Genomic DNA, 19,147 nt, shown 5'->3' with positions numbered 1-19,147 from the left:
TAATAATTATTTATTTATAAAAAGTTAAAAACAAATGCATATTTAAAATCAAATATAATAAAGTAATAAACAGAAATCATAGTCAATGAAAATTATGATAAAATGATAAATAAAATAAAAAAAATTTAATTTTAATTTCCTTTAATATAAAATTTCTCGATACAAATTCGATAAGTCTTTGCATCAGACAACATATAATCATTTTCAACATTCAACATTTGAAAATTGACGATAATCCATCTTTTATTAATTAATTATTATCAGTCTTACATTTTGACTTTTGACTAATTCATGTCTTGAGTTTGATGCCAACCAATTCCTTTTTAAATATCCCCTCGTGCAAATTTATTTTGAAAAATATTTTAAAAAGAAACTTTATTTTATGATAAGATAAAATTAGTTATGAAATAATCGACATTGTTATTATAGGATAACTTACTTTTAATTAGTACATCTTTAATTTTTTTTCTTTTACTTTGTGTTTTAATTTATATTTAATTAACTTAAATTTAATTTAAGATGTCTTGATTTATCGTTTAATTATTTAATACTTAAATTGATTCAATTGTGAGTTCGAATTTAAGATTTTTTATTCATTAGAAATGAGGAGATACTTATAATTAGGGTAGCACAATCGATAATGGTTTTGAAACTTGTTATCGATTTGTTTTAAATTTAATGTCTTTGTTAAACTTAAACTTTTTTAAAAAAATTAACATACATGAGATCTTTCTAGGGTTATTTTCGTTTATATAATAGTAAAAGGTTGTATTTACTTATTTGCTTCCTTCTTATTATTAGATATGTAATAGTATTTAAAATTTTCAACTATGATTGTTTTAAAAATATTTTATATTATTAACTATGTTGACTAATAAAGTGTTTCACCAAACTCAAAAGTCAAAGTTGCTTATTAAATAATTTACATAAAGCTCGTAGTGTTAAATAGTTAATTACATTATTTCCTTACTATATTTCTAAATTACAAAAATCATTTAAAATTTATGGACTTCAGATATATCATTGGACTTTCGAATGTATAGGAGAAGGTTGTATCTAAGAAGAGAGGGATGTATCAGAGAGGAGATAGAGATGTATACCATAGAGGAGATTTGACACCCGGATACTGATTGGAGGAATGTATTCGAGAGAGGGATCGGGATGTCTCAGCGATAGGAAAGTGATATATTCAAGAGAAAATTTCTTTTGAAAAAAAAATAAAAATTTTAAAAATTATAATAAAATAGTATATATATATTTAAATAATTTTTCGTTCATAAATTATATGTCCAATTCCACATAAAAAGTAAATTTCCTAAACTATTTATATATATCCCATAAATGAGTGTGTATATATGTGTATGTTTGTATACCTAAAGTCCCATTAATAGTGTGTATGTGTTTTTCATATATATCCAAAGTACTATTCTCTCCATATTTCACAAAAAAAAGAAGATTATTTATCGATTTGTATGATTTCACTTTTAATTAACGGTTTCATATTCAAACAAAATATTAAATATGTATGAAGAGAATCTTGACGAAACACTTCTCCTGATTTTGTAATCTTACTTAATGTGAATTTAAATTAATTATTTTTGACGTAAATATTGATTATCGAATAAACAATAGAATAAAATAATGGGCTCAATTTTGTAACAAAATCAGACTTTGCTTGTATAACTAATTTATTATTATTAACTCTCTTTTCCTCCTAGAATAATGGGATATGAGTAATGGTCCATTGTGATGAAATCTGCATGTGAATCTGAAAAAGAAAATCTGATATTTTGATTAAAAAATTGATCAAGTTGAATTATATTAATTAATAATTAATTAACTGAATAATTGCAGTTGATATTTCTACAGAAATCAATACTTTGCGGCTAGTTTTTTTCTTCTTCTGAATATTATGTCGATTTAGTCAATTCCTCCTTCGATATTGGTGGGGGTAATATTGGGTATATCGTTATTATCGTTAACTTAATATTTTTATTAAATTATTTAATTATAAATGTTTTGTTTTTTTCGGTGAAATTTAATTTTTATTATTTTCTTCGCTTTTACTTTTTTAATTTAATTGAGTCTAACAAGATTCAAGTACGTAACATTTTATTATAGATTGAGATTATGTAAAAGTAAAATACAATGGAACTTTGCTGATTTTGTTTTGCTATTCGCAATAACGAAAAATAATGAAAATAAGTTGATGTGCTGCTTTTTTCGTTAATTCTAAATGTACTTCTAGATCAATTCAATCAAACTAAAAAAAAAAAAAACAATCAAACACGATACGATATTTTCACGAGTTATCACCTTATTACATATTCAAAAAATATCACAAATATTCTTTTCACATAGTATAAATCCCTTATTATTATTATCTTAAAAGAGAAATTCAATAAGTAATTGTATATAGGATAAATTAAAATTGATGATTATTTAATATTTCTTTTTATAAGAGCCATAAGATTATTTCTACTAAAAAAATTAAACTACATTAATATCATAAGAAAATTGTACATATTTAATCTAGTATAATGAAAATTATTTTTGGACCATGAGAATATACAATAATTAATCAACTAAAAAAATTTGATCATGTCGGCTAAACATTCTGTCATATACAGGTAATTATAATAACAATAGGGCAAAATAACAAAATGTGCAGCTATTTTTGATGATTAATTAAATTAAAATTTGAAACCTGAAAGATACAAGCTATATTAATTAATACTAATATAATGCCTCTATAAAAAAAATATTAATTAGCATAGAATTTGACATTTTTTTGGCTGGTTGTTGAACAAGAAAAAGTAATTGCTATACCTAATGTGATGTTGTGTTTGGTGTTATTAAACTTTGATAGTTGCATAAATTATGAAAAAATTGTGGATTATTTTATTTGAGATATAATATAAATATGGTATTTTTAATTTTTATTGATAGACCTTGCATTATTTTATTGTGAGTAGTTATATATTTTGAATTGTTGAATTCTGTGTCAAGAATATTTTAAAAAATTATATTTTTATTTTTACAGAATATTTGCGTATATTTTTTTTTTTTAAAATAACAGTCAATATTTTATTTTTATTATAATATGAATAGGATTATGAGAATACGTGCATTACAAATATATGACTAAGTCTTTCCAATAAGAAGTTTCACATGATATATAATCCCTACATTAGTATATTTTATAATTGATTGATTAAATAATTAATCTTAGTTGCTTTAGTTACATGTAATAAAAAATTGTCAATTAAATATTATTTATCAAAAAATTATATATATGCCAAATCATACAAAATACATACATAAAAAAAATCAACTTTTATATACATATTAAAATCTTAAATATTCTTAACGCAATTAATCCCAATTTAAAGAAAATAGGCCCTAAAATTAAAGAAAGTGACCAGATTCATCCCCTTAGACCTCAGAAAAAATAAAACAATTAAATGAAAGAAAAAGACAATTAAGAATAGAAAAAAAAAAAGAAAAAGGCAGCAACCTGGATAATTCCTAGGGCCAACATCAAGTTGATGAAAACTAAAGCAACCAAAGCAAAGATAGTGACTCTTAATCAAGTGGTTGAAAATAGGGTCGGAGTCAGAATTCAGGTTACGAGTTTTATCGAATTTAATAATTTTGATTTAAACTTAAATTCATCTTAAAAATTTTATTGGTTATGTATGAATCATAAGTTAAAATTTAATAATTGAAAAAAATAAAATTTTAAATTCTAATTTTGCCTCGTAGGAATACTTACTTGCGCTATTTACAGCCTTTTTGTTTCCCACCCAATTTCTGGATCCAATATTGGAGCTTGCAGGGTTTATATTTGGTAACACTGATTTTCGATATAGTATTCAGAGTTTTCATTCAAGTCGCAATTATCTCTACATGAATCTTCCAACATAATTTCTTTCATATTTATATTCAAATTTAAAATTTTTAATTAAATCGAAGCAATCTCACCACTGCAATACAACTTATTGAGATTGCGTTGTTAGAGTTGATGTTGAATACAAGTGAAGTATATCTAAGTATACACATAGTAGTTACTATTACTATAAATAGTGAAAGTATAATAATACAAAAATCAGATTAAAATATAAAAAATCGTTGAAAAATATGTTTAAAAAGGGAACAATAAAGTCAAACTATGCTATTTTTGTCGATTACGTGCCATATTTTGCTAGCTACTTTCTATTCATGTGATATACATACGTGATACAACTTTTTATGTCTTTGATAATACTAATAATTTTTTTCTTTTCTTGGTTAAGTGTTTAAATTTTGCTTTGGCTTATTTTTTTTCTCTATAAAAAAAATAAATTAAACACACCCTTTGACTATACATTTTTGAGTAGTTCTTAAGAAAATATTGGAAATAATTTCTGGCCATGAAATTTGATCATTTAATTTATCCGGTTAAGATAAGTTTTTTTTCTTTTGTAAAATTTCACTTTCACTCATCCAATTTCGAAAGAAAATTCAGGCAAAATGGCAATTAAAACATAATTTTGAATTCTAAAAATTATTTTTCAACACAAATATATATATAAAAAAAGGCAATATACATAAATAATATCTAATGTAAAACCATTTTTTCATGTTAATGTAGGAATAAACACTAGCTATATATGTTTTAGAAATAAGTGGAGAAATATTTTTGGGAAAAAGTTGGGATTGGATACCAATAAAGAATATATACTATAAGTATTAGTTTTTTTTTTTTATTTTTACTTAATTAACTAGTATTTGGTTTGGGAAACTATTCCATTTTTATTTTTTTTTTAAAAAATGGAGTACAAGTATATATGGGTTAAAGTGCGATTCTAATATTGGATGTATTAAAAATGATATGACAATCAATTTTTCATCAGATTCAACTCAACAAGAATGAACCAAACACAACCCTATGTCACTTTCGAGTAATGTGAACCCATATCCCTTCCATTATATACTAGAATAATAATTTATTTTTCAAATTATTAATTTTATTTATTGTGTTCAATTACTTGTCAGTCTAAATTATCTATTTTATATTTTAAAGGTTGTGCAATAATTTTACACCATCAATTCATATTACAAGTATAATATTATGGAGAAAAATTATTCAAAATAAATTCTTACTTTAATAGTGTTTGTCATTGTCATTATACTAATATTATTATAATTTTTGTTTCTTATATTTGATTATCACACCATTTTATTATTATTTGCTTTAGTTTTGTCATTGCTACACTTGAGTTTGCTGTATTTGAGCCAAGGATCTTCCGAGAACAATGTGTCTACCTTTCATACCTTTATCCTCTTCAAAATCTAAATTCAATTTTACTGAATATATTATTATTGTTGTTTTAACTTCTAAAGTTAAAACTGAAAACTTCTCAATAAGAAAAGAGCTTATCGATAGTTCATAAGTCTTAAACCTTAATAGATAACAAAAAGGTGCATTCCAATTCTCTCAAAAAATTTCCTTTTAAATCTATTTATGTAGATTACAAATGAAAAATACTAAATAAAAATATAATTATTATATTATCAGTTTACTTGAATATAAAGTTTTATCTAAAATAGTCTCTCTATTCTTATAAAATATAATTAAAAAAATAACCACATCATTCTCTTTAAATAAAATTTCACTTCATATATATATTGTTTTTCATTGTATTTCCTATAGTATCAATTTTCTTCATTCTTTCATGTAAAAAAAATGAAAGAAATGTTATTAAAAAGAATGAAAGAAGCAACCTAGAAATAGGGGTCCATAGGTGGAGGATACATCATGAATTACACTAAAAACATCATCTATTTCATTATTATTATTTTGTTATTAAAAAAGAATATCTTTAATCATCCATTATTATTATTATTATATTAAATAACAAGTGGTGTACCCATATATACTTTTAAAAAATGAAAATGGATAAGCCCCACAAGTGGCTTCCTTGTTCTAACCAAGAAGGCCCTAAGAAACCTCCATTGAAATTAAAATTTTCCACCCTTTATAATCTCCATTTTCACTCTTCATTTTCCACTCAATTCAATTACCAACAATATTTTTCAAGAAAAAAAATGGATTCTTCTTCACTAGAAATGATAAGACAACATCTTCTTGATGATGTTGTTTTCATGGAAACTTGTTCTTCTTCTTCTTCTTCTTCATTAGAAACAACAAGTAGTACACTTTATTCTCAAACCTCATCGAATTCGGAATCTTTAGAATCATTAACCTCTGAGATCAAACTTGAAAGCAATTTCTCTGTTTATCCTGATTTCATCAATACACCTCAAAGTTCAAATCTTGAATCTGTCTCTCGTTTTTTCGATAACTCAACTATTGAATTCCAAGCTAAACCCCAAAAGAAAAGAAGTTTCAATGATCGAAAACCTTCGTTAAACATTTCGATTCCTTCTGTTAAGAAAACAGAGGAACCAAAAACAGGGGAAGTAAAAACAGGGGAACCAAAAACAGAGGAGCCAAAAACAGGGGAAGTGAAAACAGAGTACTCTGTTAAGGAGAAAATGGTAGAAAATTCGGAGAAAAAGCGATACAGAGGAGTGAGACAAAGGCCATGGGGGAAATTTGCAGCGGAGATTCGTGACCCAACTAGAAAGGGGACACGAGTTTGGTTAGGAACATTCGATACTGCAATGGATGCAGCCATGGCATATGACAGAGCAGCATTTAGGCTCAGAGGGAGTAAAGCAATCTTGAATTTTCCACTTGAGGTAAGCAATTTCAAGCAAGAAAATCATGAGATTGAGAAAAATGTTGTGAATTTGAATTCGAATACGAATTCTTGTGGGAAAAGGGTGAGAGGGGAAATGGAGAATGATGACGGAATTGTAATGAAGAAAGAGGTGAAAAGAGAACAAATGGTGGCAACTCCATTAACACCTTCAAATTGGTCTTCAATTTGGGATTGTGGAAATGGAAAAGGTATTTTTGAAGTGCCACCTTTGTCACCATTATCACCACATTCAAATTTTGGTTATTCTCAACTTTTGGTATCATAGTGAAATCCCCAAAAGAATCCACTTGAGTATGTTATGGAATATTATATAGCGGAACTATACTGCCATCACGATCCACTGAGATTTAGTCTTTTGTTATGTTGAGAGTTTCTAAAATGTTATGGCAGAACTATATTACTGTCACAATCCACTGAGATTTAGACCTTTATTGTGTCGATCCACTGAAATTTAGTCGAGAGTTTCTAAAATGAAATATTTTGAACAAGTATGAAGTGATTTCAAGTTGTAATAAGGAATTTACCTCTTGGAAATTTTGGATAAAAATAGCACATGTACAAATGAAGAAACATGGAATGATGGAGGGAGAATGGAAGTGTTTTGAATCATGGATATTTTTAATTATTTTTTGATTTCATTGATTAAGCTTTTTTTTTTCCATGTAAATATGAATTTTAATTTGGTTGGTTTATTTTGAAGGAAAAGGTTCAAATATATTTTTATTTTTTGTCATTTGTTATAAATTTTTATCTTTAGTTTACGTATTAATTAATTTTTGAAATCTCCTACCTTCATCTATTATTTGAAATATATTCTTTAGACTAACGATTCTTTATCATGTTAAAATTGATCGGATTCGATATGCAATGGAAGTAATATTAATATTGTTAGATAGACTTAATCAGTGTCGATATGAATTAATAGAGTAAAACTTTGTATCTCTCAAATGTCTAAAGTAACAATAGTAATATATTATAAAAATGACTTTAACGGTCCAAATCAGTAAAGTAAAATATAATATATTTATGTGATTTTCTCACTATAAAATAATGAAAATTATGGACTATTGAAATTTCACTTACGAATCTTGTTTATTTTTATATTTTTCATACTTAGGTTTATTTCGTGTAAACATGAAATTATCTAAGAAGGTTTGAAATCAATCAAACAATAGAATCATGTGAATAAAGGTGATACGTAATTGTTAAATAAAGGAGGAAAAAAAAGGGCATTTTATCTAAATGTCAAATTTCAATAATTCATCAAGGGTAAAGTCAAATTGTCATCTTATTATTACTGTTTTCATCTTTGGCAATTTTCACCAACCACACACCATATGTGATATATTTAATTCAAAAGATATCGAGAGAGGATTGATCTAGGTTATCTGTATAAATGATTATCTCTAAACCAATTGAATATTTCGAAGGACACTAGCCTCAACATTATAAATACACAAATATTATTTTTTTGTACATTCTACCAAATGATTCGGTGGTGAAGCTACACGCATTTTAGGGTGTTCAATTTAACTTTCTTCGTTAAAAATTAGTTTTATATATATATATATATATATATATATATAAATTGTACGCCCTTAACAAAAGTTACGCCTCAGACATAATGGTAATGAGTGTCCATTTGAATGAAAAAATTCGTGGTGTGAACCCCAAATGACATATTTTTTAAATAGCTACACACCATTATTCTTGAATACCCTTAATAAAATTTTTAGCTCTAACACTGAAACGAATCATAAAGTTAAATATATTATATATAAAGTGTGAAAATTGAACACATGAAGAGAAAAATGAGCTATTTAAGAACCTACAAGTCAAAACACTTGAGAAGAATTTGCATGTGAACTCAACAAGTCAATCACACCATAAAGAAATAATTTGTCGTGAGAATTTAGATAAACCTCACCATTGTCAAATATATATTTTTTCAATATTTGTCTAAGTAGATTTATGGAATAGAAAGAAAATAACTGTCTTAATTCACACTAAAAGAAAATTGGTACAAACCTTCGTCAACTCTCAAATGATCATATAAATTAGCAGCAAGAAGCTTTCACTTTGTTAATTGGATGGTAGTTACGTACTGTTTCATAACGTATCATATTATATTGTATTTGTATTATATAATATCGTAATGTGTTATTTTCAAATATAATATTTAAATAAATTGTATCTTCTCTGTCGTCACATAAGATCACTCATTCCATAATTTGAATATTAAATCTATAAAAAAAAAAGTAGGATATGAATTTTTATTACTATATCGATCGGTGAACGTGAATTTTATTATTTATTTTGTTTTCAATTGTGTATTTCAAAGTTGTGGACTTCTTGGCTAAGAGGAATATACTACTAAACCATAATATTAACTAAGACATATGGAGTGGGAAAATTCAACTTTGGAACACAAAATTTAAAGAGAAAAATGAAAACTATTCTAGAACAAACAAGTCAAACACTATAATTTCGATTCAAATCATTCATATATATATATATATATATATATATAAGGTTTTTTTTTTCTGCACATACATGTTAATTATACATAGCATAAGAAAATATATTTTTGGGCTAGAATATGCACGTATGTGTACATACACACATGCAATACAATAACAATAACAACAACATTAACAATAATAATAAGAGAAAAGACATAAAAAGATCATCGAAGTTGTCCCATATTTGCATAAAGACACCTAAACTTTTGAAGTGTCCCATCACCCCACTAAACAACTATATATCGTTGTAAATTAGCCATTTTTACCCATTAACTCATCTTGGTTGTTTACACGCACGTAGAGGCGCGTCATGGGCCATTTTTTCTTTTTATTTACCAGTTTAAAACAGCCACATGTCATTTTCTTTCTTTAATATTAATTGTTTAATCAATTTTTGTATCTTCCCCAATTTAAACTCAAAAATAGCCTTTGGTAGCCCTAAAATTTTGATTTACATGGCAAGAACAATATTGGTTCTCTCTTTTTGATGACTTCATCATCTTCCTCAAGAAAATAAGGTAGGAATTCGTCTTTTCTCTTTTAATTTACAGTATAAACGTTAATTTGAAGTTTTTCTATGGTTGAATTTCTTCTCAATTTTGTGGTTAGTTTTTTATTGAAAATGTCAAATGCAATGTTGAATCGTATTTGTAACAATGGCAACTGTAGGAGGTCGATTCTAACACTTCTACACTATAACAATCCATAAAATCATAATAATCGAAAAAAGTGAAGATTTTAGAACCCTAACATGTTAGACCTTCAATCTCCAAGAATCTTCACAAATACACATCAACAACGATCAACAATGATCAACAACGAGATTGTCAACAACAACACTGTGTATTTCGTTTGATTTTTTAGGGAAAAGTTGAGAAATGAAATGAAAAGGAGTTCACGAATTTTCTTCAAAAAAAAAAGTCGGGTCGAATTACCTAGAGAGTGAACAACACGCGCATTACATAGACAACGAAATGAGTAAAAATGGTCAAATTACAACGATATATAGTTGTTTAGTGGTGTTATAGGACACTTTAAAAGTTTAGGTGTCTTTATGCAAATATGGGACAACTTCGATGGTGTCTTTATGTCTTTTCTCTAATAATAACAATAATAATAATGATAATAATAATAATAGTGGTAATAGTAGTAGTAATAATAAATTTATTTATGTATTTCTAAATATTAATACTCTCAAAGTACAGTTCATATTTCATAGTATATCAAATCTTGAATTCGACACACAAACTATTATGAAGACATGAACAAAATATAGATTATTATTTATATATTTTTTTGCAAAAATATCATCTTTGTGTATTGTGTAACGGTCTAATCTCTTCAATGAAGCAACTCCATAAATCTAAAAGAACCAGCTGCCAATGGATGGGTATATGGTTTGAATTAAATTTAATATTCTTTCCAATTTAATTTGTTTAATTTTCTTTGATTTAGTAGAGAATTTAAGAATTTCTTTTTTAAAATTTTGTGATTTTAATAAATATATATGTCAAATGTATTAAAATACCTTTTAATCTTATAAATTTAAAAATGTCACGTGAAAAATTGAAATTAAAGAGTTGTTAAAGAATCACTTTTTTTAAATGAATTAAAAAGAAAAGTAGGTCAAAACAAATTAACACGAAGAAAATAGTAGAATTTCATTCCTCTTCGTGTCAGAAGCGAAATCAGAGTTAGAAATTTATGAATTCTCAAATATACACTGTGAGTTAGTTGAATGTATCGAAAACCTTCTTAATTTTATTATTATCATGAATATGTTATTGCATGTCATTGAACAATTAAATATTCATAAAAATATTTAATATATAATCTAAATAAATATTACCAAATTTATTCGATTCAATATCTAATATTGTAAGTTTCTATGAGGGTAGGGTAGGGTCTTTATGTTAGGATGTCTATTTTTGTTACAAAATCTGAAATTCAGTGAACCTTTTGCAACTTGGAATTTGTCAGGTTATAAACTAATTTATTTATTTTTTAGATCAAATTGACATTGAGTAGACTTTTTTATATTATGGCTATTAATTAATGTGATGGGGTTTTTTGTTTTATTTTGGGTCCCAAATTAGTTGATTGTTGAACAATTGAGCTGTAATTAATCATCTCTCTGGAAAGTACAAAGTCAATTGGATTAGCAAATTGGAAAATGTTAAACATTTTATGGTAAATGACAATAATATATTCATTGCTAAATTATACTTAGTGATATATAATAAATAATGAAAAAATCACATAAATTTTAATATATCTTACCTTATTCTTTTTTAAATTACAAAAAAATAAAATAAAATAAATATTTCGAATATATCAGAATACCTACGATTACATAGCTTACAGATTGCAAAGATACATTATTTAATAGGACGAGAAGGAATAGAAAAATATCAGAAAGGAAAGGAATATGTCTGAGAAAAAACTTTATAAATCTTTAAATGCCAATTTTTTTAAAGATTATAATCTAATGAGATATGTATTTAGATAATTTTTTTCATAAACATAAGTATATCATTTAAGATTATTACAACTCTAAATACAATAATATTAAATCCGTTACTACTATAAATATAGAAAATCTATTGTCACATTTAATTGAACTTGAACATGTATAATTAATTAATTAGTTGAACTTCATATTTCATTTTCAATAGTACTGCTCAGGTTGGACTACAAGTTGCAAAATGAAAAAAGAAGTTTCACAAATCACAAAAAAATATTATCATTTATATTATCTGATAGTAATAATTATTTAATTTTATTATTTTTGGAAAATGACATTTTTTTATAGTGTAGAAAAAAATAAATTATATAAAATAATATTTTAAGCTCATTATTTCTTTCCTACTCCCAACTTCTCCTAATTATTGATCAATCGACTCTAATTCGTCATTCCATAGTATTTTTCTATATTACATATAAATCTATATTTTACTTATGAAACCTCAAAAAATAAAATAAAAAATCACATATTCTTAAAGAATAATTTTTCAAAACTAAAATAAAATTCAATCTCACCTAAACCAAATGTTCTTTTTTTTTCTTCTATCGCTATACTTTATCTTTAAATCAATTTGATATATCCAGAATCATTTTACTAAATTATCTTGATTAAATGATTACTATTTAATATAATTTCTTAAGTAGGTAAAAATTCACTTATTTAAATAAAGATAAACATAGTACTAAATAAATTATATCCTTTTAATAGTGTGAAAAAAATTATTTATTTTAAAAATTAAAAATATCTCCTCCATATAAAATGAACAGATGAGAGTAGTAGTTGATCATAAATGTTTAGTTATTAATTATCATATAACGTAATAAGATATTTGGATCAACTTTACTATCAACTAAAATCTTACCAACAACTTTTGTTATAAATTGATAAGTACTCTTTTATTTTCAATCAAAAAATTAAAGTTTGAGTCTCTAGATATATAGCCGGTTTTGTTAAGAAGCGTTTTATTAATTTATTATATCCCTATTTGAAACTTTTCTACGCGAATTTGATTTTATTGAATTTCAATGCGAGTACCAGAAATTACAAATACTAAAGAAAAAAAATTATTAAAATTTTGAGTGTTTTTCTTTTTCATCAAAAACATTTTCTTTGAAAAATAAATGAGTTATTTTTTAATTTTCTTTTATTTAATAAGTAAATAAACAAATATTATCTTAAAAATATTTATATAATTTAGACAAATAATATGAAAGGCGAGAGGAGAAAAGTAAGTGTAAGATGGTGTGGATGAGGGTTGTGAGGGGCGGAGGTGGAGCTAGGGATGAAGATAATGTGTGTTAGAGGGTGGGGATCTATGGACACAATTAGTAAGAAATGCAATCGATATAAATTTTTTTTTCTCTATTTTCATTAAGAAAGTCATTTTTCTCGTTTTAAGATGCTTATTTTTCTAGAAAAAATATCTTTCGATTTTTGACTGATCGAACATAGAAAAAATTAAAAAACATTTTTAGAAAACGCTTTCCTTTGTATCAAATACTTTTCTTATAAGACTTGAAAATAAAATATTTTGATATAAACGATAAAATTATTACTCGTAATTAACTTATCAACGTGAATCTGAATTTAATGTGATATTTTAATTTCCTATTTTCATAGTGATAATTTTAACTATTTGTGACAATTATGTTGAGCAAGTGGAGGCAATTTTTTTTTTGTTTCTTTGCTTAAATACAATCGAAAAGAGGCCAAGGGAAACAACAAAAATAAAAGAGATTTTTATGAATAGTGTACAAATATTAAAAGAATTTTGGAGGTATAAACTTTTTTTTAATAGTTTTATTTTTCAAAAATATTTTTTAATTTCAGAGTACGTGAGATGAAGTTATAACTTTAAATTATTCGCTCATAATTTTAAATTTTGCACGCACAATATGGAGTTATAATTATAAAAATATTCGAATATGAAGCTCATAATTTTTAATTTTGCACAAAAAAGGACTTATGTGAAGAAATTATTTATACACAATGATGGTCAAACAAAATATAAATTTAACAACTACAAGTTGTTAGAAGGAAACGAAAAACACATTTAATAAACTTACAAGATTAAAACTACTTAGTAAAATATAAGTATTTAACAAATTATTTTTAAGACTTCATTACTTGAGTTAAAATTTTATATTAAGAAAATTTAAAAATATAAAAAATAACTATACCAAAAAAAAATCAAAGAATTCAATATTTTATTGTGAATGTATAAAATAAAATTTAACTTCAAATACATATTATATAACTTTTTGTTAAAAATATTCAAATGAGCCCCTTGTTCCGACCTAACTCTGCTGTGATTCAAAACGGCTTTTTAAATTTTTCTATAGTATTAATATATATACTGGAGCTTGATTAAATTTAAATTTGTATCAAAAAAATCATATATTAATGTAAAATACTTTTCAATAAAGATGATTTCATATCTAAAAAATTTAAATTCAAAATATATTTGATTTAAAATAAAAATTATGTGATAGTAAGGCACTTGATATCATTTATGTAGCATTTATTCAAGATATCTACTCATGGTACAAGGTACTGTTGACTTGTACAAAGACAATAAAAGTAGTATTGATTTTTTTGTTGACTTGGGAAGTCACGTTTACTTGTTTAATATTTTTTTAAAGGACGATAGTAAATGAGAAACTTTATTTATGTCTCATAAATATAATCAATGGGAAAAGGGTCAAATATACTTCTAAACTATTTGAAAAGGTCTAGATATATCCTTCGTTTAAAGTTTGGTTCACTAATGTCCTCATCATCTAACTTTTGGTCCAAATATGCCGAGCGTTAGTTGTCATATTGGACATATTCAACTCATTTTTCATTTCTTTAAATGTCACATGAAATTGTCATGTCATTTTGGCCTTACCACATAACATTTATATGAAAATGAAAAGATATTCGGACTCATAAACACCTAATCCACGCATAAATAAACCCCTTTTGAAATAAATTATCCGACAAATTTTTAACAATTTTATTTTTTTTGATAAATTCCGAAAATGAGTAATTGATTAATAGAAAAATAGGAAAATATGAAAAAAGTATAAAATTAACGCCGAAAATTCATAAATAATCATAGTAACCTTAAATTCAATTTAAAAACTTTTTTTTTAAAAAAATATTTTTTTTGATAAATCCCGATATGAGTAATTGATTAATCAAAAGTATGAAAAAAATATAAAATTAGCACCAAAAATTAAAAAATAAATACAGTAACATTAAATCCAACAATTTCAACATTTTTTTTATTTTTTATTTTTTTCGAAAAATTCCAAAAATGAGTTTATCAACCAAAAAATATGAAAAAAATATAAAAATTATGCGAAAAATTCACAAATAAAAAATCGAAAAATATAAAAAAATTGTTGAAATTATTAAATTTAAGTTTACTATATTTATTTGTGAATTTTGACGTATATTTTTTATTTTGTTATCATATTTTTCCCTTTCTATTAAAAAGTTACTCATTTTCGAGATTTGCCGAAAAATATAAAAATTTTAAAATATTGTAGATTTAAATGTTACTATATTTATTTGTGAACTTTTGGAATTAATTCATATTTTTTTCATACTTTTCATATTTTTTATTAATTAATTACTCATTTTCGAGTTTTATCAAAAAATAAAAAAATTGAAATGTTAGATTTGAGGTTACTATATTTATTTGTGAATTTTTGGCGTTAATTTTATATTTTTCCTATTTTTTGTTAATTAATTACTCATTTTTGAGATTTACTGCAATAATAAAAATTAAACAAAATTGTTAAAAATTGGTCGGATAGTGAATTTAAAAGAAGCTAATTTATGGGTTGGATTAGGTGTTTACGAGTCCGGATGTCTTTCCATTTTCATATAAATGTTATGTGGTAAGGTCAAAATGACATGACAATTCCATGTGACATTTAAAGAAATGAAAAATGAGTTGGATATGTCCAACATGACAACTAACGCCCATAAGGGCATATTTGGACTAAAAGTTGGACGGCGAGGACATGAGTGAACCAAACTTTAAACGGAAGGTATATCTAGACTTTTTCAAATAGTTTAGGGCATATTTGACCCTTTTCCCATAATCAATACTATTAATTATGTAAACTTTCTTTTTGTCTTAAGTAATAGAGATATTTAATATCAATAGATTTTTTTCGGTGATAATATAATTGAGTTAAGTTATTATATTTTGAATCGGTAAAATTTTATCGGATATCTATTAGAGTATTGTTGATTATAAATATAAGAAAATGTTGTATTGTTGTGGTTTAATATAATATTAGATAAGTTGATGATTATATTGCTATCGTTAAATTCTTTATTTGTTGTTTCGTGTTACAAGATATACGAAATCTCATGAATAATTAACTTCTCAAAAAGTGTATTATTAGAATTTAGAAATGATAAGTTTGGTGTACTAAAGCAAATATTAGCAATTATTTACTCTCATGATTATTATAATTATTATTATTAATAGTTATTATAAACCGTTTTTACCCTAAGAAATCAGACAAATTTGATTTTTAGAACCAAGACTTTTTTTCTTCTTATTATTTTAGAATTTATAAACTTAACTATTTCATCATTAATTAATTACTATTTTTCTATCATTACATGTATCACTTAATTACCATGTAACTCTATTCATTAAGAAAGAAATATAGTCTCTCTCTTTACTCAAAAATACCATAATTTAGTAGGTTATAAGTTTATCTTTAAAATTCAATATCCAACTTCAAATTGAAATTAAACTTTTCAAGATCAAAATTGATTTTTTTTTTAAAAAAAAATATGTCAAAAAAGAAAAAGTAATTCTCAAATCAAATGAGTCCTTAGTATTTTGGTCCCGTGTATATATGGGTGTTAAAAGAGTGACTATATACATGCATGTCTATAAAAGCATACATAGTGAAAGGTTTTTTTTTTCTTGTTCGATGTACGATATTCATATATTTGGATTCGTACAAAAGGATTTCATATTAGGGGTAAAACACTTCATAACAGAAGTAACTTCATATTTATAGAAATTCAAATACGAAATTTTTGATTAAGGATGAAAGAATACTTACGACTATATCGCCTTTATTATATAGTGAAAATTATTTTAAAGTAAGATGGTCCATAACCTTTTTTGAACTACTAACAAATAATAATTTATGACAAGTTCTATTCATATTTCATCCTAAAATCTTTTGCCTTTCTCATGAATTTTGAGTTGAATTAATATTCACTTTTGACTTTTGCTCATACTCAAATAACTCGTGGCTTGAATAAAGCTTTGAATTAGATGATTTGTTAAGGGTGTGTTTGGAAGAATTTTTTTTCATGTTCAATTAGTTAAAATTTTCGAAATATAATTCTTTTAAAAATTCTTTTTTCTAATAAAAGTTGGAATGACATTCTATGTGAAATATGTTTTCGCCGTCCTCCGATGCATCCTATCTTCATCCTTCAATTACAGTCTAAGAAAATTGTAATCCGCGGCTACAACTTTTTGTCTGAATTTTATATTCAGAATTTGTATAATTTAGTTCCTGGTTGTATAAATTTAGAATTTTGTATATGTTTGTCCTATCTATCTATCTATCTATCTATCTATCTATCTATCTATATACGATTAATAAAAAAATCACACTCATAAATTACCATGTTTGTATATTGACAAGAGAATATATACAAAGAAAGTTTTAAAATTACTTAATATAAAATTTATATATACTTACCTTATGTATAGATCCGCAAGCGAAATATACAATAGATAAAAATATACAAATCGTAGCCTCCGTAACAAATAAATTTAACACATAAAATTATCAAAATTATAGTTATAGAGGTTATTATATCTATTATATTAACTATTCCCGCATTCTCGTAATACATCCATCTCTCAAAAAATATTAATTAAAAGGAATGTTTAGCTATATTACATTTATTTTTATCTTTAAGATAGTAATTTATATTTATTATATTTATATACACTACAATTGAAATGTTTATATATTTATATTTATATTTATGAGAGGTGACCCGACTTCCTTCCTACTTGTGATAAAAGATAAAAGAAAACAAATAAAAGTATTTTGTCTTTTAACCATTTGTAAACACCAACAAATTAATTCCTCTTTCTCCAAAGTCATAGGACACAATTTGCATCTATTTCCATGCACCCCACGAGCTACATCACACTCCCATCCTTCTTAACTCATTTACGAGTCTGTTTCATTTTAATTTATGTGATATTATTTAAAAAATGATATAAAATTAAAATAGATAACGTATTATACTTTTGACAAAAAGCGCTAAAGTATAATGTATGGCGATGATTATGTCACTAGATATTTATACTTATTGTATAATTTAACATGTTTGAGTAAGTTTATAGGAGATTAGGAGAAATGGTTTTATATCTTTACGAGATAAGAATGAGTATACAATACATGATACAAAAGTATACCAAGGACAAAACACGATCGAATACATTAATATAAATCTATTGCTAGTTGCATATATACTCAAATTCCTTGATACTGGGTGAATATACCAGGAACAAATATACTTGACACAATTATATTTGTTGGTACATATAATAAATTCGTGAAACAACCCAATATAACAAATATAATATGTATTCATTTTCTCTCTCCTAAATTTCACTCGCCCCTTTCATTCATTTTTTAATTCTGTTTGTCTCTCTCCTCCTTCTAACATATAATTATAAACTGTAATGAAGTAAACTATAACTATAGATATCTAATTAAGTTCAAACTATCGTCATTTTTTTTTATAAAATTAGCTATCCCAATATAATACAAATAGTGAGATAAATATTCTTGAAATTAACTAATACCCCTAACATAGATTTTATAGAAAATTATAAATTGAGTTTCTTTGGTCCTAAAACTTAAATACTAGAATAGAGAAAATCTCATTTATCCAATCATAGCAAAAACTTATCCATATAAAAGTGATTAAGCCAAATCATGTCATATGCTACACACTATGGATAACTCTTCCTAAAATTAACCCAAAAACAAAAAGTTGCTTTCTCTTTTTTCCAGCTAATCACACAAATAAAAAAAAACAGTGTCCAAACCGTATATACCCAATGCCATAGACCCCACCAACCAGACTTTTTTTCTTTTTTTGCCGTGACCTTCGGATCCGACTAGCTGTATTCATCGGATCTTACTGTTTCAAGGTGAGTGTACCACGATTAATTTCACGGGGCTCTGGAGATACGGTCGCTTTGTAATGCCTCCAGTGGCCCTGCTGGGGCTCGAAATAGCGACCTGAAGGACTTTGTCCTCAGGTCTTTA

General features: G+C 25.1%; 1 protein-coding gene across 1 annotated transcript; it reads left to right on the top strand.

Moving 5' to 3' along the window:
* The first annotated feature begins 5,938 nt into the window (after nucleotides 1-5,938).
* On the top strand, nucleotides 5,939-7,455 carry DDTFR10A (ripening regulated protein DDTFR10/A). Its single transcript, NM_001319660.1, is given in 1 exon segment — nucleotides 5,939-7,455. A coding segment is annotated over 1 exon segment (945 nt). The 5' UTR covers nucleotides 5,939-6,090; the 3' UTR covers nucleotides 7,036-7,455.
* Nucleotides 7,456-19,147: the final 11,692 nt, after the last annotated feature.

This window comes from Solanum lycopersicum, chromosome 5 (genome assembly GCF_036512215.1).
Source record: "Solanum lycopersicum chromosome 5, SLM_r2.1".
Taxonomy (NCBI): domain Eukaryota; kingdom Viridiplantae; phylum Streptophyta; class Magnoliopsida; order Solanales; family Solanaceae; genus Solanum; species Solanum lycopersicum.
The sequence above is the reverse complement of the archived record's forward strand: the minus strand, read 5'-3'. Positions and strand labels throughout refer to the sequence as shown.